Source organism: Balaenoptera borealis (assembly GCF_965194805.1).
Source record: "Balaenoptera borealis genome assembly, chromosome: 12".
In the NCBI taxonomy this organism is placed as follows: domain Eukaryota; kingdom Metazoa; phylum Chordata; class Mammalia; order Artiodactyla; family Balaenopteridae; genus Balaenoptera; species Balaenoptera borealis.
In genome coordinates this window covers 107,531,864-107,553,314 of record NC_138869.1, presented here as the reverse complement: position 1 = coordinate 107,553,314, position 21,451 = coordinate 107,531,864, and the positions used below count along the sequence as shown (strand labels likewise).

The 21,451-nt window shown below is 48.8% G+C and overlaps 1 protein-coding gene and 1 long non-coding RNA gene across 7 annotated transcripts; one reads left to right on the top strand and one right to left on the bottom strand.

Annotated features, from left to right (window-relative positions):
- Positions 1 to 296: 296 nt before the first annotated feature.
- SERPINB9 (serpin family B member 9) lies at positions 297 to 14,531 on the bottom strand. 4 transcript variants are annotated; one of them, XM_082346163.1, is made up of 7 exons: positions 14,424 to 14,531; positions 10,339 to 10,516; positions 8,427 to 8,564; positions 7,955 to 8,072; positions 6,466 to 6,608; positions 4,923 to 5,078; positions 297 to 3,862 (listed from the first exon to the last, which is right to left on the bottom strand). In XM_082346163.1, exons 2-7 carry the CDS (start codon positions 10,504 to 10,506, stop codon positions 3,458 to 3,460), a joined length of 1,128 nt encoding a protein of 375 aa, XP_082202289.1. In that variant the 5' UTR covers positions 10,507 to 10,516; positions 14,424 to 14,531; the 3' UTR covers positions 297 to 3,457. The 4 variants fall into 4 exon arrangements, with proteins under 4 accessions (XP_082202289.1, XP_082202286.1, XP_082202287.1 ...); XM_082346160.1 differs by lacking the exon at positions 14,424 to 14,531 and adding an exon at positions 12,146 to 12,283; XM_082346161.1 differs by lacking the exon at positions 14,424 to 14,531 and adding an exon at positions 12,150 to 12,271.
- On the top strand, positions 12,303 to 18,358 carry LOC309607538. Of its 3 annotated transcripts, none has more exons than XR_014232441.1 (3): positions 12,303 to 13,227; positions 14,347 to 17,926; positions 18,204 to 18,325. It is a non-coding gene; the product is annotated as an uncharacterized lncRNA (long non-coding RNA). The 3 variants fall into 3 exon arrangements; XR_014232440.1 differs by having other exon boundaries at positions 12,304 to 13,227; positions 18,255 to 18,358; XR_014232442.1 differs by lacking the exon at positions 18,204 to 18,325 and having other exon boundaries at positions 12,319 to 13,227; positions 14,347 to 14,702; positions 15,746 to 17,819.
- Positions 18,359 to 21,451: the final 3,093 nt, after the last annotated feature.

The window sequence follows — 21,451 nt, the reverse complement described above, 5'->3', positions numbered from 1 at the left end:
GTATATCACTTTTTTTTTTATGGATCTTTGAGTATAACTGCTTCACAATACTGTGTTAGTTTCTGTTGCATAACAAAGCAAATCAGCCATATGCATACACATGTTCCCATCTCTTCCCTCTTGCGTCTCCCTCCCTCCCACCCTCCCTATCCCACCCCTCTAGGTCATCACAAAGCACGGAGCTGATCTCCCTGTGCTATGCAGCTGCTTCCCACTAGCTATTTTACATTTGATAGTTTATATATGTACGGGCCACTCTCTCACTTCGTCCCAGCTTACCCTTCCCCCTCCCCGTTCCTCAAGTCCATCCTCTACGTCTATGTATTTATTCCTGCCCTGCCACTAGGTTCATCAGTACCTTTTTTTTTTTTTAGATACCATATATATGTGTTAGTATACGGTATTTGTTTTTCTCTTTCTGACTTACTTCATTCTGTATGACAGACTCTAGGTCCATCCACCTCACTACAAATAACTCCATTTCGTTTCTTTTTATAGCTGAGTAATATTCCATTGTATATATGTGCCACATCTTCTTTACCCATTCATCCGTTCGCTTGGGGGTTCTCCCCATCTCCTTGGGCATCAGGGTCCCCCACCACCATCCGGCAAGCGCCCTAGTTGTGGGGAGATGTGAACTCTGCGTCCTCCCATGCCACCATCTTGACTCCTCTATACCACATCTTCTTTATCCATCCATCTATCGATGGGCACTTAGGTTGCTTCCATATCTTGGCTGTTATGAACAATGCTGCAATGAACATAGGGGTACATGTATCTTTTTGAATTAGTGTTCTTGTTTTCTTTGAGAAAATACCCAGAAGTGGAATTGTTAATCGTGTGGTAGTTCTACTTTTAATTTTTTTGAGGAACCTGATGCATTTCCCTGATGATTAGTGATGTTGAGCATCCTTTCATGTGTCTGTTGGCCGTCTGTACATCTTCTCTGGAAAAATATCTATTCAGGTTCTCTGTCCATTTTTCAGTCAGACTGTTTGTTTTTTGATGTTGAATTGTATGAGTTCTTTGTATATTTTGGAATATTAACCCCTTATCAGATATACTGTTGGCAAATACAATTTTTATAGATATTTAATAATATTTTCTTTCAATTTGGCTATGGTGTTTCTTCAAAATTGAGTAATTTTTCACCTTATTAATTGTTTAGATATTACCTTTCCTTTTTGACTATTATCAACACTTTTTTCAATTCAAAAAGAGTTATAGGTACTGGGACAACAGGGTACCCCATATGCAAAAAAATTAAGTTGGACCCCTACCTCATATCATAGATATCGAAATGGATTAACAATCTAAACATAAGAGCTAAAACCATAAAAGTCTTAGGAAAAAACATAGCTGTAGATCTTCATGACTTTGGATAGGGCAATAGATTCTTAGCTATGACACCAAAAGTATAAGCAACAAAAGAAAAAAATAAACTGAACTTCACTGAATTAAAAACTTTTGTGGATCAAAGGGCATTATCAAGAAAGGGAAAATATAACCTAAAGAATGGGAGAGAATACTTGCAAGTCACATATCTGATAAGGGTCTAGTATCCAGAATATATAAAGAACTCTTACCTTGACAACAAAAAGACAAACAACCCAGTGAAAAAATGAACAAAGGACTTGAACAAACTTTTCTCCAAAGAAGATATATACAAATGGTCAGTAAGCACATGAAAAGATGCTCAACATTATTAGTCGTTAGGGAAATACAAATGAAAACTACATGAGATATCACTTCCCACTCACTGGGATGGCCATAATTTTTTTTTAAAAAAGAAAGAAAATAACAAGTATTGGCAAGGCTATGGAGAAATTGGAACCCTTATACAGTGCCAGTGGAAAGCAGCCACTGTGGAAAGAAGTTTGGTGGTTTCTCAAAAAGTTAAACATAGAATTACCATATGACCCAGCAATTTCCTCCTAGGTATTGTACCCAAAAGAATGAAAAACAAATATTCCAATAAATACATGTACATGCACATTCATAGCAGGATTACTCACAAATAGCCGAAGGGTGAAAACAAACCAAATGTCCATCAATGGATGGTTGGATAAACAAAACGTGCTCTATCCATACAATGCAATATTATTCAATCATAAAAAAGGATGAAGTGCTGACACCTGCTACAACATGGATGAACCTTGAGCACATTATGCGAGGCGAAAGAAGCCAGACACAAAAGGAGTATATGGTATATATTATACTATTCAACTTACATGAAATTACCAGCACAGGTACATCCATGGAGATGGAAAGCAGATTGGTGTCTGCCGGGGGTTGGGAGGAGGAGGGAATGGGGAGTAACTGCTTAGTGGGTACAGGGTTTTCTATTGGGGTGATAAAATATTTTTGGAACTAGATCACCGTGGTGGTTGCACAACATTGTTAAAGGCCAATGCACATTATATTCACATTAAAATGGTAATTTTATGTTATGTGAATTTCACCTCGATAAAAAGAATTCTTTAAAAAAAAACCAATAAAATCGCTGATTTCTAATCCGTTTTTTTTTTAAGTCACAGAGCTCATCAAAGATCAAACTGCTTATCGGTGCACAATAAGTGGCACACTGATGTGTAAAACACAGTCCCAACCCCTGATGAACTTAGAGTCTAGCTGGAGAACGCAACTACCATAAGAGACATGCCCTCCCTTGGTGCAGTGAGAGTTCAAAGACGCACGTCTGGTTACGCAGAAAAGGAAACATTTCTCGGAGAAGAAGACATTGGAGCTTTAACGGTTGAATGGAATTTTTACCGTTAGAGTTTGAGGTGCAGAAATACAGTAACACGAAGAAAGGTGTGATCCCTACAAGGGGTCACATGGTAAGTTTAAGGGCATCACCTAGTCCAGCCTGGTTGTCCTCAAAGCTGCCTAATTCCGGCATGGGCACTAGCAGGCAGGTGCCAGGGGACCGTGACTCCACCCCTTTGCGGCCCCAGCACCTGATGCGGTATTTGGAACATTCGTGGTGACCAATGAATGTTAAAGAAAGATAAAATGAAAATGAGCATTAAAGAAACTTCCTAAAAAGCACAAGCACCAGGAAATCTATAAAATGGTAGCGATAGCGAGTAGCATCTATTACTACTGAAATGGCCTAAGGCAAGTATGTGACCAGAGTTGAGAACACAGCGTAACTCGAGAGGATGGTACACGGAATGAGTGGGAAGTAAGTCTGGGACCACAGAGGAGCGCTTTGCCTGCCATCCTGTGGGGTTTGGGCTGCTTCTCAAATACAGCAGGGAATCGTTAAGGTCTCCTGTCCCGCGATCCTGCTTAAGTAGCACAAACAAGTGGTCAGCAGGGGAAGAAGCGAGGGATGGTGCTGGCGGATCATTCAGCCGGGTGGGAGCCTGCCCAGGCCCATCCTCCGGGCGCTGTGGAGTGGGATTTGGGGACACAGAGAGGGAGAAGCTCCCACGCACGGTGAGTGCCTCCCCTATGGGGAGGAAAGCCTGCCGCAGAAGAGAATGCTGCTGGCTTTGTTGTGCCTGATGAAGAAAAGAAAGGGGCGGTCGGCACAGAACCTGGGTCCAGACTCCAGGCAACACTCCACCACTGTCACGGCCACAGCGGCCGCGGCCTCTGTGCCTTCCTCGTTCACCTCCACCAAACTCTTGTGCGCAAACCTGGACAGACACAGGTCGCTGTCGGCTGACATGGCCGAGAAGTCAGCCCTGCCCTGCTGGAAGGCGTCAACCACCCCCAGACCCTGCAGCACAGACCCCAGGTCATAAGCCTCTTCCAGTTTAAATCTCGGGAGGAAAACTTCCACTTCTGTGCTTTTCATGCAGTCTGGGTGGGTCCAGGCGAGGAATTTCTCAAAAGTGAGATGTTTTTCCACCTGAAAGACCAGAATTGCACTTTGTGATTCCTACTTCAGCACATGTCAGGCACCCCCGACCCTTTCTCCTCTCGCAGAAGGACCAGCACCCCCATCACCTGCCGGGACAGGTGTGAGATCTCGTACTGGCACTAGTTCACACTCGGCTTCCTTCCAAGCCGGGGGCTGGCGGGGAGGTGCCCAGGCAGCCCAGAGCCACCGGACCCCGGCTGCTCTCTCCTCAGCCACAGCTTGCAGGAGACAGACTTTATCTTGACAATTCTCAAGGCCCAGCTGACGCTGCTTTTTTTGCTTTGAACTTTGATTATTTTTGAAGGCAACAAGACATTGCTGCTTAGAAAAGAGATGGGAAAGAAAGGGCTCTCGGTGTAGCCCGCCCCGAAGGGAGATCTCCCCCGAGGTGGGGCCCGTGTGCTTTCTGGAGAAGAGACCTCACAGGGAGAGGCCCGCGGCTGCAGCTCGGCCCACAGGACATGGGGACGCTGCCTGCCACCCAGCGCCCGGCTAGAACCTACTGGGCGGCGGTCGGCTCTCAGCCTAGGGGTCCACGCCAGAAGAAGCAAGGCGGCGGGGAGAGCCATCTTGGGAGTTTCTGGCTCTACCCCTTGAGTGAGGCTCCTGCCTCGTCCCCTGCCCCCGTGTTAGGTCATTCCCTGTCTCAGGTTCTGAACAGAGACGTGAAAATATAACGCTCATATCAATGATTATGATAATAACAGTGGATCCCATTTACACAGGGCTTATTATGGACCAGACGGTGTGCTATGCTTGTTACCTGAACTACCCCCATTTTACCCTCGTAATTAGGCTATCAGGCAGATGTTAGCCTTGTCCGCATGTGAGAAGACAAAGGCCGGGATGAGTGATGTGACAAGGTCACGTGGCGATAACGGGAGAAGTAGGTCTTGAATAACCGTTGCATCCAGAGCCCAAGAGCCTGAACACTGCCTGCTCCTGGCTGCCCGCATCCCAGCCTGAGAGGTGCACCCCAAAGGCGGAGGAGGGGCTTGGCTTCTAGCCTAGAAGCAAGGACACGAGGGTGCCGCAGGGTTCAACTCACCGAGCTCAGAGCCACGTGGTCGTCAGGAAGCAGGATGACCATGCTCAGCTCCTCCCCCGCGTAGGGCAGCTCGAGCACCTGGGCCTGCACCTCCTCGATGTGCGCGAGTCTGAACGTGCCTTCCTGAAACATCATCTGCACCGGCCTTTGCTCCTTCTGACGGGAGGAAACACATGAGCCCGGAATTAAAAGCAGATTCTTGAACGAGGCAACAAGACTCCAGAGTGTTTGCAGCACCCAGGATGGAAACAGGATTTGTGCCCTAGTGAATATTTACAGACTGCCCACCAGCATCTTCCTGTTCCCATCACAAGGCATCTGCCGTCAGCAGACAGGTGCTAGCCTGGGAAAGGAGATGCTTCCTTCAGCAAAATAAATGTGACGCTCTGCATTTTCCAGAAAAGGAAGTCAGATTTGCCACAGTTAAAATATGCCCAGCAAATATACCTAACCAAACAGTATAATCAAATGAAGTTAAATAGAAAATTATTCCTATTGAATTAGCAAAAGGTTTTATGATAAAGTGGGATGAAACCTATAGTTTCACAGCAACGTGGTCCAGAATGTAGACGGATGCACAGGCTTAGAAAGCAGCGTGGCAGCAAGTGGGAAGAGCCCCATGGGTCTTCATGCACTTAAATCCGATTGTCTCAATTCTGATACGCTAATTTGAGGAAATAACTTTTTTTAAACACAGAAATGCTATATGCATGCAGAAGTTAACTGAAATACTACACTGATTAAATTCATTTTAAAAAGTTGACACAGGTCACCTATTATAAAAATTAAGATAGTTTCTAAAATCCATGCCTGAAAAGTTGTTCTCCCCCTTCCCCCTTTGCAGTTGGAAGGCTGATTATTTAAAGTACACCTTATTCTAAGAAAAGGGTTTTACTCCTATAAATTTCCTAATTGCATTAAAATCATATTTTGTTTTAGGGGCTGAGGGGTTTGGCAAACTATTTTAATGCCTGCCTAAATCGAAGTTACACCTCAATGTCAAGACTAAGGTTTTTGTCAGTTTTAATATTAGAAAGCTATAAATACTGAAATTATAATGAGAAATTAATTAACAGCAAATCAAGTCTATATTTATTTGCATTTTTTAAATACCTGATTAAAGAAATATGTTTTCACATTCTCTCCCTCTGTCCCCTCCCCCCGTCACACACATATAACACACACTTCCTTAACACCTGTGGGCTGTTTAAAAAAAATTTTTTTTTTTTTTTTGCTTTCTATCTGAGCAATTTGGGCTTAAAAGAAAACCTTGAGTTTCCAGAAATTAATGTATGATGGACACATTCATACAGCAATGACTGGATAAGAAATTATCAAGGCAGTAGGAGCAGTAATAAAATGCAAAAAAGTACCGGCAGAAAGTGTTTTTTATACCTTCAGTTCTTATCTACTGAGTTTAAACTTTCATTCAGAAATGTTAAGTTTCAAATTATTTTTAACCAATCATTTATATTTTTACAAAGTTAATTTTTCCATTCAATTTCTTCATCAAATTCTCAGGATGTTCAAAAGCTTCCCCCACCCGGTTTACTCTAAAAGGCATCTCCCTTGTGTACGCTTCGTTGAATTGCTCATTCCACCTTCCTTTGAAGTAGACTGTGTTGATGAGAACCAGCCTGGTCTGCGCATCAATTGAGTTACTCGGCAACAACTCTGGAATTTTACCTTCAGGGAAAAGTAGAGAATACAAAGCATGAGGAATCAACCATGATAAGGCTTATTGGAACATCCTTGATGATTAGTCTAGAACCAAACATTCTTTTCTCAAATTTGCTGAGTTTGGATTGGTATATACAGAAATCACACACGCGGGTGGTATTTATTATCACTGGTACTTCGGGATATCTGCAGAGTCAGTGACGTGAACCACTTCCCCGTCACTCAAGGAAAACTCTGCTCCAGGTGGGAGAACAAGACAAACAGAAACTAAGGGATGGGCTGGAGAGGCTACGGTCACCTCATGTGGTCAAATGCCCCAAAGCTACGTCCAGGGCAAACATTCCACGACTGCCCATGGACACGGCACATGTAGCCACAACGAATGGCTCAAAGGGGAAATCACCAGCAATGGACAGCGTGAATGCACTGATGAACTTCTGGAAGCCTCCAGAAAACATTTCACTATTTGATCCTCCAGACATTCTCAGAAAAGGTCAGGTGGTAAGTGAAAGGTACTCCCTTCTTCCCCTGGAGCTCAAGTCATACCTTTTCAATGAACTAAGAGCATCCCTGCTAATTCACTGCCGCCAGAGGAACAGGGGAGATGACTGTTAAGTCTTCAAGGAAAGACAACCTCTTGTTCTTTACTTGTTAATAAACGGCTCTCGCTTATTAACGGAAATACATCGTTCCTAGTGGTACTAAGCGTAGTTGGTGCAGAGGGGCCTGTGTGGGTCCAGCATCACACAGGGATCATGGGGGCCAAGACCAGAACATGCCACCCTCTGAAACAGAAATGAATAAGGCCCCACTCCCCCCAAAACAGTGATTTAAGTCTGCAGAATCCATCAGCCCCAAGAGAGGGTTTGCAGCTGGCCTACAAGTCTAGGTTTTTCACATCTAAGGATGGTAGTGCAGGCAAAAGACATGAAAGAAGCAGGAGGATAAGTAAGCGTAATGTGATGGAGGTCCACGTGGACTCTAGACGGAGGAGCCCAAGTGTAGGATCAGACCGTCAGTTTCCTTCCTACAGAGATGCTGGATTCACCCAACACGTGAACATTACCGGCCAAGTGAAAGCATGTTTTGCTGTGAGTTATTAAACTGGAAACCTGGCCTATGAGTTTCTTTTCATATCAGTCACTCTGGTCCTGGGTGAATGGACAAAATAAAGTCTCTGTTGTTGAAAATCCCAGCATCTGATCAGAACCTCTGGGAGTCCATGAAGGTCCAGATATGCCATGAGGCCCAGCCAACCCGGCGCTGACCATGAAAGACTAGTGACATCAGAGGAGCAGGGAGCGGGGGAGGAGGAGGAGAGGGCGGGAGGGGGGATAACGTGTAATTCTGACCTTCAGTCTTTTTTGAGACCCAAGCGTTTATCTGTTTCCTGGACGGCTCTGCAGCTTTGGCAAAGGAGAGCTGCTCCAGCTCAGTGTGGTAGAACCAAAGACAGGCTTCCTTAAAGATCTTTGGAGGAAAGTGGTCAGTGAGGCTGTATTCCTAAATATAATGTCAGCAAGGTTCCAAAAACTCTGAACACTACATACTTTATATTAAAAAGACCAGACATCCCTTAAAAGTGATCATCCTAGTCTGCTAGATATTAAAAGATCAGTGTTTATAAATAGGTAAGTACTAAGCCATGAATAACCAGAAATGGATAAATGCATTTTAGAAGTAGTCAAATTTTAAATAATTCAAGGCATAGTTAGAGAATTATAAGTTTTTAAAATAATGTTCATAAGTTTCGGTTCTCTGAAGTCTTGCTCTCAGACTCTACATTTTGATTACAACTTTTATTGTTCTGTTGATTCAACTTACAGACAGAAATTCACAGGTCTTCTCTCCAAAGAGCCTGTTGGCCGTTCTGAGCAAGTACTGAGTGCCAGGCTTGTTCAGCTCGGTGAGAAGTGCCCGGAAATCCTCGTGAATGTCTTTCTCTGTGTTTAAAGAAAGCACCTGTTAAGAAAAATAATTCAAAAATTATCAACATTGCTCTTCAGTCTCAACAAAAATTGTGAGCAAAATTTTTTCCCAAATACTTCACAAAATGTTCCTTTAAAAGGACATTATTTTTATTTTACATGCAGATTTAATACATACCAGAGAAGCAATACCATGTGGCGGTAGGGGGAAGATACAGAGAGAAAGGCGGGGGGGGGGGGGGGAGAGAGAAAACAGAACACATGTGGGTAAAAGAGGTGGCTTTTCTGCCTCAGTAGATCTCTCTTGTTTGAAGATGAATCACAGGAAAGAATGAAAAGGACAAGATGGTTCAGAAAAGGAACTATTTTAAAATCTTGCATCCCAAGGAAAGTTTAAGTGTACCCTAAATGGAGGCAAACTTACCTCTAAAATTTACCCCCCATAAAAAGGATGCAGTTAAAAGCATTAAAAATCACAGTGGGAAAGACAGCGCCTTCAGAGTCTGCCAGCTTACACAGAGTCCAAAGCTCACTCTTCGAAAGCAATTCCCTTGATGTGACAAGCAGCAACATGGATTTCGCACACTGAGTGCCTGTTATTTTCCCGTTGAGCACGGGAGGGTGAGGACCGCTCCATGTCACACCTCGTAAAGTAACCAGACAACCTGGGGGCTCCCACATGAAGCTCCTATAAGGGTTCATCGGCTGGCCTAAAACATAGGAAAGTTCATCAAGAATAAAGAACACCGGGCTTCCCTGGTGGCGCAGTGGTTGAGAATCTGCCTGCCAATGCAGGGAACACGGGTTCGAGCCCTGGTCTGGGAAGATCCCACATGCCGCGGAACAGCTGGGCCCGTGAGCCACAACTACTGAGCCTGCGCGTCTGGAGCCTGTGCTCCGCAACAAGAGAGGCCGCGATAGTGAGAGGCCCGCGCACCGCGATGAAGAGTGGCCCCCGCTTGCCACAACTAGAGAAAGCCCTCGCACAGAAACGAAGACCCAACACAGCCATAAATAAATAAAATAAATAAATAAATAAAGCATGACACAAATTAAAAAAAAAAAAAAGAATAAAGAACACCCCTCTACACAGAAACCTTCACCCCCTCATACGTGATCTGGGAAATGATTACCATACTGAAACAGAAAGGCGCCCCGACGGTGAAGGGGCTTGCGTGCAGGGTGGGAGCTCTGCCATGACGCCAGCCTTCTGGTTTCCTCTTGGGCACGTGTCTCTTGCCTGCTCTATAAAATCCCCTGGGGACAGGGACAGACTCATTTTGATGTTGCTGAATATTTGTTAAACTAAGCTAACGAGCACCTATGCAGTCTGTACTCGTAATAAGCACATGCCTTTTCACCCTCTTTGCATACTTCTGCTTATCCCCTAACTCAGCTGGAAGGCATGTTGGTATACCACTGACTTGAAACAGATATTAACCTTCCCTTCTTACCAGTGAATCATTATAGTTACAAAGTCTTTTATTCTAAAAATGAGATAGATCTTAGCTGTTGAGATTTCAAACAATTTCGGTATCATATCCTAAACAAAGATAAAGTGCTAGGACAAAATTTTGATAGCCATATTCAGGTTATCAACTGGAAAAACTTTTCCCCCAAAAGATCTCAGTGAAGGAGACCTCAGCCCTGCCCTTTGCTTCTGGTTCCCCAGGCAGCCCCAGCTCCCGAGACAGCACGCGTGTGCACCAGGCGTCCATCCCATCTTCCTTCGGGCAGTTCTACAGAAGGAGGTCTGAAGTGGGGTGACAGAACATAACGATGGAAAAGAGTCCCTTCTCCAGGCTCACCTGGGCCAACTGGGCAGCAGTGTCTCCTTTTGCCCCCAGGAAGACCATGGCCAGGGCAGAGGAGATGCTCACGGGAGAATAAAACACGTTGCGTGAAGGGTCATCTTGACACAGTATCTTTAAAAGGCGGAGGGCAAAGGCGCCATTTGCTTCAGAAAGAGCGTCCATGATGCTGGGTCTGGAGCCAGAGAGCGAAGAGAAAGGAGGCCACCTCAATAAACCCTGAATGCTGTTGACCTGACACATGGCGATTTTAGAATTGTACTTTTTTTTTTCATCTTAAAGCTCAAAAATATTTTATGGAGGGAGATCCATTTCCTGTTGCTCTCCATCCAAAAAATAAGTCCAATGTTAAGGTAACTAGCTAAGTGTGGTACTGGCAGCAGGTCAAGCCAGCTTGAGAGCCTTGGGAAAATCAACAGAAATCACTCACAGGTGCACTAGCGCGCGCACATGCGCACACAGACGCACACACACACGCACACGCACACACACACAGCTCCTGGGAGCAGTGAAGTCCAATCCTTCCCCATCTGAAGAGGAGGACAGGGTCAGGGAGCAGGAAGGGGAGGAAACCCCGGATGAAAAACGTGTAGGTGCTCTGCCTGGTCCCCATAACACCACGTCTATTCTTGCATATATTTATGAAGACTCCTCGTGAGATTTTCAGTTATGACTCAGGCCATGGTCTCCCCATTTGCCAGCTGATACCTGAAAAATGTATGAGATGCTGAATTGTATCCAGACAGGCTGGAAACGGGTGTAAAATGGGCTGTGAGGCAAAGAACTTTCACCTACAGTGGCTGCTCAGTCTGGGGACGGCCCTCGGCTCCCTATGGCCAACCATTATCCCGTAACCCATAACCCAGCTCAGGGTGCCGGCCCTTCCTGTTCTCCAGACCTCAGGTGACTCTTGTACACTGGAAATGGGGCCGAGACAATGTGCATTGTTTTGTTCTGTTTTTTGTTTTTGGCTCAGAAACACGGATTTGGAAGCTTCCCTCATTCCTCCCACCAAAAGCCTTCAGAGCAGACTGAGCATGACAGGGGAAACCAGTGCCTGGGGGACACCGGAGTGGAAAGGTAAGGAGGAAGGGGGGGTCCAGGAGAGGACAGTCGGGGTGACGGGGTACAGCCAGCGAGAACGGGGAGGCTGTGTCTGTGAAGCAGGGAGGTCGGCGGTGTTCGCGCTGGTGGGCAGGTCGTCTGAAACTGGGGGCACATCTGAAACTGAACGAGGCACGGCCATCGTCCCCCAGCCCACATTTCTCCGGCCCACCTTGGAAATGAGACCCTCTCTCACCCAACCGCTGGCCTCAGGCCCCCTTCATCCCTCACACGCGTCACCAAGCCTTGCCCGCTGCCTCCGCGCCGCCGGTTGAGAGCCTCAGGACAGAACGGGTCCCCACTCTCCCCACATACACTCTGCGCAGAGGAAGGCGGCGTCCTGGCCCTCCACGCGGCTCGTAACCCGCCCACGGCCCTTGGGATCAGCTCAAGGCGCACTTGCCCTAAACGACCCGGCCTCCTGCCCCGGCCTCCGGAACCCCTGCAGCCCCTCCAAGCCACGTGTGAGCCTCCGAAAGCACTGTTTGCCCGACTCCGGTTAACGGCGCTCACCCTTCCCTCTCCACGCAAGCATCACGGCCTCGGGCGGCGTCTGAGTCCCCACCCTGCGCGGCTCTCCCCGACCCTGCGCCCCGGACGCGCGCCCCGGCCCGAGCCGCACAGCCAGCGCTCCGGTAAACAGGCCGCCCCGCCCGCCCCGCGCTCTGCGGGAGCGGCCCCCACGCGCGCGCCGGCCCACCTGCCTCCTCTGCTCCGCGGGACCCCGACCGCCCGAGGCGCAGACCGGCCACTGCAGCGCCCCGTGCCGCCCACCGCCCAGGCCTTCCCGGCGCCGCGGGCGGGGCGCGGCCCGGGGGAACGGGTGGGCGGGGCCGGACCCCCATCCCCGCGCCGCCCCGCCCAGCCCCGCCCCCAGCCCCGCGCCGCCGGGACGCACAGTCCCGCCGCGACCCCGACCGCGGGCACGGGGGCGGGGACGGCGGGGAGACCCGCGAGGTTTTGGAAGGGAAAGTGCGGCCACCCCGCCGGCTCTGGGTCCAGTGAGAAGGGACACCGGGGGCGCGTGCAGAGAGGCGAAGAGGACCCGGACCCCTGGGTTCTTCCACTTCCAGGAAGCGGACACAGGTGCAGAGGCGCGCTCCTGCTGTAGGTGCGGAGGGCCTGGGGCTCTTTCCAGCGGGGCCTGCCCTACGTGATGGAAGATGCAGCCAGGACGGAGGACTCCTCCAGGGCCCGCCGCTCATCAGCGGACCCGAGCCCACTTGCAGAGGCCAGCGCCCCTGGGGTCCGAGCCCTTGCCCACCGCCGGGCTTGGGCTGTGGTGCCGACGTGTAAGCCGAGCGGCAGAACAGATACGGAGGGGCTCGGCCGGGGCCTCCGAGGGGGGCAGGCTTCCAGCGGGTCTCAGTGGTTCAGGGTCATCAGGGCCCACACTCCTCCCATGCCTCCTGTGTCAGCTTCACCCCGGGCCGGCGGCCAGAGGCCCCAGCCACCGGAAGCGTGTTGACAGGATATCTTTCTTTCTTTTTTTTTTTTTTTCCTGTTAAAAGTGAAATTTATTACAATACAGTAAGTACAAGTGTTATTTAAAAAGCTGGTTAAAATTATAAAGTGTCTATATAATTTTTCTAATATAAATATTGGAAATAACAACTTGAACAGTTCTATACGTACGTAGTACACTGAAAACAAAATCATGCACAAGGCTAAAATATCACTTTGCATATTATCCTTTTAGGTATCACTCCTGTCTTCTCCTGATTCCTGCATCATTCCAGAATATGAAGGGGTTACAAACTTCAAGGTTTCAGTGTTTTGAATGTATGTCAGTTATCACACATTAACAATGCTTTAAAATCATTGCTTATATTCTAATCACGTGGTTCTAGTTCCCATCTTTCCCTTTCTCCATAGGTCTTGGACAAAAAGTTGAGCTAGAAAACCTGTGATTACAGGACCCAGCATGACAGGAATTCTCAATGATTCATTTAAAAGTGGCATAAAGTGTTACATATATATATATTTTAAAAGTCCTACAGGACATGAAAGACAATAAGTACATCACATGTAAATAAGATTAAGCAGCTCACCCTCTGCTTGCTTACTTGGCTCCATGTCTCTACAGAAAGAAGAAGCCGAGCCATGAAGAAGATGGGGCCAATCAGAACTGCTGGGAGTGTGTGTGTTTTGGGGGGGCTGGTGAGCAGCATAGCAAAGGAACTGGGGAGAAATGTCAGATTATGAAGGGAAATTAAACAGCATTACTTATCCATTCTTCCGCATCCTGCTAAAGCAGGGGCCCGTTCCAGCCCAGCCCCCCTCCCCTGCCTCCCAGTGGGGGACCTGTCCCCCCAGCACTGTGAAGGCAGCCACTGCCTTTCAGACAATGTGAAGCCATAGCTGTTCCCTACCGAGAACACTTCACAAATTTGAGGAACAGCCCTTAAAGTATAGGTTTGGACATTTCACAAATTCCAAGGACAGTCTGAAGCAGGCCTCAACACGAGGGGCAGGGGAAACAGTTTTTACAAGCAGTTAACGCCCGGAGAGGCTCAGGGGTTCAGCCAAGGGGAAGACAATGCTTCTTCCTTCATGACAGCGCTTCCCAGACTTTCACGTGCCTGTGATTCACTTGGCGTCTCATCAAAGTGTATTAGGTTGAGGGTGAGGCCCAGACTCTGCATTTGTAATAAGCTCCTGTGGACCACTGAGGCGCTCCAAGGACACCCACAAACGGCAGGCACAGCCTGGGAGGGGAGCCGTCCCGGGGGTACGCGGGGAGGGCAGGACCACTCAGGGGTGCCCCAAATGCTGCAAGACAAACAACCTTCTCAGCCACACCCGTCACACCTCTGCCGCCTCAGCTACTCCCAGCTGCCGCGGGATGCTCAGCCCAAACCTTCAGAAACCACTGAGCACACACGTGTTCTGCCATTTCAGTCGCTGCTCTCACTGCATCACTGATGTAAATTAAGGCAAGGTCGGCAGAGGGGAGGGTGTGTGGATAGCAAGCGAACCTCTTTCTGGAGAAGAGAACCTGCCGCCGAAGGAAATGCTGCTGGTTTTGCGGCGCCTGATGGAGAGAGGGAAGCTGAGCACCGGTGCCGAGCGCTGCCTTCCTCGCTGGCCTCCGCCGAGTGCTGTGTGCAACCTGGGGCCATGCTTCGTAGTGAACATTCCGGGAAAGTCGGCCTTGGCCTTCTCAAACACACCGGTCATTCTTGAACTGCAGAGAAAAGACTCCAAGGCATAACTCTCCTCCAGCTTTAACCTGGGAAGGAACGCTTGAACGTTGGGTAAGCCTACACACACACCTGTCACCCACGCCCCACTCCCCATCCCCACGCCCCAGAGCGCTTAGGCACTGAGTTCTGGTTCAAGACAATCCACAGACTTCTTTTTCTTTGTATAAATACACCAAGACTCTTCCCAAATTCTCGGGGTTTCCCTGCCCTATGGACACAAGCGTAAAACAGCTAGAAAACACCCGCTCCTTTAAGATGTTTTTTAGTTTCAAAAGTTCTCATAGCCAGTTGCTGTATTTATATTCGTGTCATACACATTACTGTGAGTCAGAGGATGGTCTGACAGAGGACAGACGAAGGTCACAGCTCAGGTCTCTGACTGAGGAAGAGAAGGGCGTCGGGGATCTCCGGAACGGGAAGGACGGGGTGCAGCTTCTGGCATCCCTGTTTGCCCACACACACCGACTAACCGCCTGCCCGTGAGCTAGCGCCCCGCCGTCTGGGAGCCCTGCCTTGTTCTGCGCGTCCGCGAGGAAGGAAGAAAGGAGAGAGGGGGCTTCTACTTGCATTTCGAGGCTCCTTGCCTGCCACTGCGCTCTCCCCAGTTCCCTCCTTGAGACACCCCCTCCCCTGCCCCCCAGACCTCCCAGGCCATTCCCAGAGGACCTTCCTTCTGGGCCTCTCCTGCCACCTGGAGTCCAGGTGAGCGCTTCTCCCAGTGACAACTGCTTGGTCACTAGCTCTAAACCCCAGCCTCTCCTAAGCAGCCATGGCAGATCTCATCCGTGCTCGCGTAAGGGAAGTGCCTCTGGTCCCAGGAGGAGAGGCAGGGGCATCGGCAGGCCCGCTGCAGTGTCCTGTGCAGCGACGAGCTGGACCTGGCTCCTGCAAGCCAGCTGCTAAACATGGGGCGACCTCAAGTCAGCCGCGGTGAGCTCATTTACGCCCGAACCAGCAAACACGGCTCGGGCATCCTCCCCGGCCCACACTCGCACCTGCTCTGGCTTTGCTGAGCCAGTTTGCCCTGGAGCCTGCAGCCCCTCCCGCAAGCTTCCTCTCTCCTTCTCAGCTCTCTGCCTTTTCTCTCCTCACAGATGCGGGCAGCCTCTGTGCACCAAGACCCGGGGAACCTTCCCTCCCATCCAGATAATATCCCCAGCGATAGAAGATGGATTTAACCAAGGACAAAAAAGCAGAGCTCTCAATATGAAAACGCTTTTTGTTTTTTCTCCCTCTCCTCCCAATAAAAGATACACAGGGGATGTGAAGTCCTTTCAGCGATAGATTAACAATGGAGAGATTTTGAAATGCTGTTTATTTTTCCAGTCAAAATCTTCCCCGTCTTATTATTTTAAGAAAGTACGATTGTATCTGAAAAGTATTTCCCTATCCGGTGGAATGTTAAGGATCCTGACAGATAAGGGAAAAACAAGGCCCCCCAAAGGAAGCATTTTTCGGGGATTTTCCAGCACTGTCGAGAAGGGAAGAGGTTTGTGTTTTTCAAAGTACCTGTTTCATGATCTGACAGGCCCAAGAGAAATAACAGAATTGTGTTGCTGGCCCGAAAATCTGGCAAGCGCACACAAACAGGCCTCGGTAACTGGGTCACAGCACCAGCCCCTGGGAGACCACAGCCAAGGTCAGTCCCTCTTTCCCTTGTAATGTCCAGTGAGGCCGACGTGCCACACTGGCAGCCTTTCCTGTGTCATTTACAGGTACTGTTAGCAAATCACAGCTCCGCGGGCACTCAGACGGGATTTCTCAGCAGCCTACGAAGCGCACACACTGAGTCTGGCCCCATTCTGCAAAGGTTTCCGTAACGCTGAAGACCTTCTTTCCCCTCTTAACACGTTTCTTCCATGAGTGCTTCCCCAAGTCTTGCTGCGTCGTCGTGTCATAATGAAGACTCGTTAACTCAGTTAGCAGAGGGGTCTCGGCCCCTCCCATGTGCCCGGCGCTGGCTGGGTGCTGGGCACCCAGCTGAGGACATGACCTGTGACCTGAGGTGGCTCACAGTCCGATGAGAGACATGCTCAGAGGTACTTTCTAGATGTTATGAGAAAACAGATGGTGGCCGCCTCACCCAAATACCCCAAGAAAATCCCCGTCAGACACTTAACTCCAGAGGGACTTTCTGGAGAAGCTTCTGTCTTCCGCGCTGGACGACCAGCCTGAGGACAGCCTAACTCTCCTTGACTCGTTTTTGTGTCCATAACATCAACCACAGTGTCTGAAACGTATTTGTTAAATGACTGAGAGGACTCGGGGGGATGTGATTATCAAAAAATGCTATAGCTCTTCAGCCGGAAAGAGAGTTCTTCCTGGTAACTTAAGAGAACAGGAAGTAAGGAAGGTCCTCTGCGAATGGCCTGGAGGTTTCGGGGGGATGCCTGTCAGGGAGGGGCTTGGGCAGAGCACAGTGGCAGGGAAGGAGCCTCGACATGTAAGTTGGGCTAAATCAGGAAGGGTACCCAATACACTGAAACCGAGAGATAAGCGCCCCGCAATTCCTTGGTTTCCGATGTAAAGTGCGTGACGGTCGGCTCCCCTCCTCTGCGCATCTCCTGCTTTCAAATAGTTTAGCTTCCGTAGAAGAAAGAGGAGGTGGAGGGGAGGAGGGGCCATGTGACCAAGAAGGTGGCGGGTGATTCCCTGTGTCCCAATATTCCCCAACATTGAAAGATCAGGCTGATGTTCGAAAATGAACGCCAATTAACCAGGAGATTCCGGGAGTCACCAGTGCTTGTCCGGGAAGACCCAGGCAACCAAAGGACCCAGCCTCATCCCCAGTGAGACCAAGCCCAGAGCGGGTGACCTCCGCGGGATGGCACCAAGAGCCGTGATGAAGGATGTATTTGAGTCCCACAGAAGAATGCTTGGCTGTGCCGACCAGTCAGAGGGCCGGGAACCCTCCATCGGCCCGCCAATCTCACACCACCACCACCCTGTGTATTCCACGGCAAAAATGTTGTGACTTCAAGTATTGCCTTATGGAGGGGTTTTTCTGGACTAAGGAATTTCATAGAAGCTATGCAGATTTAAAGCTTCAGTTTCACGAAGAGATTTTTATTTAGAAAAGTCTTTCTAAATTCTGTCAGAGTGTGGATTTATGAGACACAGGAGAGGGCCAGGCTGGACTTGGAGAGACCAATTAAGAAGCAGCTAAAATGATAGTGGAGAAGATACAGTGAGACTCTGAATCTGGGTAGTAGCGGTGCAGCTCAGAAGGGGGCACATTTAAGACATTTTGGCGGGGAATCTGCCCAACAACCGAGGTAAGATTGGGGGGGGGACCCAGGGTGGTCCTTCTACAGCACGGTGGGTGACAGGGAGTCAAGGGGGAGATGCAGGTTTGGGTGCAGGAGGATGGACATATTGGAATTGACACCAGGGAGACAGAAACAATTAAAAAAAAGAGAAAGACATAGTTCAGAAACAATATTAAAATTCAAAATTGTAATTGCAGATGTGTATCTCTAAGCACGTGTTTAAGGCAGTAGAGTATTACTTCATTCTCTTCTCTTCTGTAGTTTCTTCTGTTTTCCTTTTCAGGAATGTGTGAACACTACTTCCTGACAGCAACTCCATGTATTTGCTTCACAGAGCCAGTCAGCAGTTCTAAGAAAGCACTGCGTGTTGCATTTGTTAACTTCATTGAGAAATGATGGGGACCTTGGTGACCGTCTCCACCTTTGTTAACAGAAAATACCACCACCGGCTTTGAGCATCGCCCACTAATCCCCCAAAGAGCAACCTCCAAACAGATGTCTGTACTGAAGATTTGGTGGGTTCCTACGTGAAAAGGTGGTTGATTTAATTGTCCAGCTCAGCGTTTCTCAACAGCAGCACTATTGACATTTGGGGCCAGATGACCCTTCCTTGAAGGGGCCGCCCGGTGCACTGTAGGACAGAGGCAGGAAAGAGATGGGCCCCAAGCTAGGCATTTACCACTGGCCTCCTGTTTACATTTCATGGGGCAGGAAAAAGTGGGCTTCAGGCCGGACACTTACAACTAGCCTTCTGTTTGCATTTCCTGAGACGGGAGATAGATGGGCTCCAGCTTAGACATTTACAATCAGACTCCTGTTTGCTCTCCAAAGTGGAAGTAACAACAGAAACAGGGTAAATAGCCAGGCTTTGTCTCCTGTGGACGCCTTAAGATAACAGTCGTGGCAGGAGCAGAGAGGGGCTAACCTTGTTTGAGTAATAGATCAACAGGTCACATAATTCCCATCCTTGGGGCAAGGGAGACACTGCACATGCACAGAAAGGCTGCTTGGGGTCAAAAAGGAGGGGGCACCACCCCAGAAGAGGTGATGCTAAGGCCGTCCCATAGGCCTCTGGGCTGGAATCCATCTTGGAAAAAAAGTTGGGCACGCCTGCTGGGGAGGGGCCTAGGGCAGGGCAGGTGTGGAAAAAGAAGCCAGGTAATTGGCCAAAGGTGAACAGAGACCCGGAAGAGCTGCCCTATGTGAATGACTTCACCGCCTCCTTACTGGGCTCCTCCTCACTAGGGGGGACGCCCACATCCTTGCTCCCCAGGTGTGCATCTCTGCCCTGCTTCTGTCTTAACTAAACAAACTGTTTCTCTGTGTGCTCTCCCACCTGTTGTTGTGCTATGTCTCTAATAATAAACTCTGTACCTGTTTTTGCAGTTTTTGCCTCCGTGAGAAATGCCTTTTTCACTGGGGGCAAGAGCCAGGGGGTCTGGTGGCTAGGATTCCTGGTTTTCATCCAGGCTACCCAGGTTCAATTCCTGGGCAGGGAATCAAGATCTCGCTTCACGCCACCACTCACTGCTGTCTCTGCGAGACCAGGCCGTTCAGCATCCGCCCACTAGATGCCAGTTGCACTTCCCTGAATTATGACAACCACAAATGCCTCCAGAGATTGACACTTGCCTTCAACGGGGGGACAGTGGTCCCCAGCTGAGACCCAGTGTAGCAGACTTATTCAGGCCAGGCAAGCTTGATAGCAGGAGACAGAGAGAGAGAGAAAAAAATAAGTCTTTGGGATTGAATCTACCATGGCCCAGGGAATACAGGAAAGAGCACGAATAAGAATGAAAATGTTTCACCAGCAATTTTACAGAAGTTCTCCAGACCTGACTGTGATTACGTGTCAAGTCAGAATGAGAATTTAGGTTGTTCCTGTATCCCGCACCAGCCTGATCCCACACCAGCCCAGAGACTATGTCCTCCAGCGAGCCGGAAGGAACCCAAATTGGGATCCATGGATGCACTTCAGGGGAGCGTGCACACACCCCTGATATTATTGTTATTATTAATTATATTACATGTTAATTATATATATCATATTGATCATATATTAATTATATTAACGTTGTACAGATGGCAATGTTCCAGGACACTTTCACCAGATCGTCAAAGAAACCTGAAACAGAAAGACACTAAGGACCACTTCCCTAAAGTATGATCCACTACTTCCTTTGTACGTAAGGTCACATAACCTTTCAGAGCAATGAAATATATTCCCCCTAAATAATTCCAGAAGATGTAAGGTCCCGCTTGTGTTGTGTTCTTCTTTCACTATGCATAATCACACACAAAAAATGACCCATTTTTCAAAAAGTTCACTTAGCTGCATTTCAGTTTTAAGTACACATTTAGCCAAAATTTAAACTAAAACAAGGTTGAAATCCTTGGCCTTTTTGTGAAACAGAATTGTAGTCTTACCTTCCTCATCAGAGATGCAATTTTGCTATATAATACATTGAGGTTCTGGTCCAGAGAACGTAACTTGTGACTTGATTTCTCCTGTGACATTGGGAAATGCCCTGTCCTCCACAGCTCAGTTTTCCACCCAAGGCTGCCCTTTCTTCATCACCACGGTGCCCCTCCTGCCACCTGCAGGCCCCACTGGCTCTCATGAACTGGTGTGAAGCTGTGAAAAGATCAGCCCTATGGAATCACAGGAAAAAATGTACCTGGTTCTTCCTGTGTGACGGGCACACACCTCTGGGCCATCTGGGCAGCCGTGTCTCCTTTTGTTCCCAGGAAGGCCACGGCCAGGGCAGAGGAGAGATTCAGGGGCAGGGAAAACAAGTTTCCTGAGTTGTCCTCTCTGCCCAGCATTCTTCAGAAACTGATGGCAAAAGTGCCACTCGCCTGCCACATAGGCAAGTCAGTGATCCCGAGGACCATCAGGGAAGGTCTGGAGCCATGCCTTGCTGTGGTCACCTGGCCATCAGCACCCCTGCCAGTGGACACTGGGTGTGGTCAGCAGAATAAGGGCCCCTCAAAGATGTCCACGTCCTGATCCCCCAAACCTGTGACTGGGTCACCTTACGTGGCAAGAGGGGCTTTGCGGATGTGGTCAAGTCAAGGATCTGGAGAGGGGGAGATGGTCCTGCATTGTCTGGGGGGCTTGATATAGTCACGGAGTCCTTATGAGAGAGAAGCAGGAGGGTCAGAGGCAGAGAAGGAGATGTGAGGACAGAAGGAAAGGTCAGAGTGACGTGAGTAAATCAAGCAGCCTCTAAAAGCCGGCAAAGGCAATGAAATGGGTTCTCCTCCCCTGGAGCCTCCAGAAGGAGGCTGTTGTGAATGTCTGAGCTCCAGAATTGTAAGATAATACACTTTGGTGGTTTTCAGCCAGGAAGTTTGCAGTAATTTGTTACAGGAAACGAATATACCTGTTCATTCACGAGCAGCCAATCCTAGCTGCCTGGGCTCATGACTGGTGACCCTGGGCAACAGGACACCTGTGGACTGGAGACCCCCTTCCCTTTACAGCACTCCTCTGTGCCGGCGCCGTACATGCTCACCTCTTGGACCCCT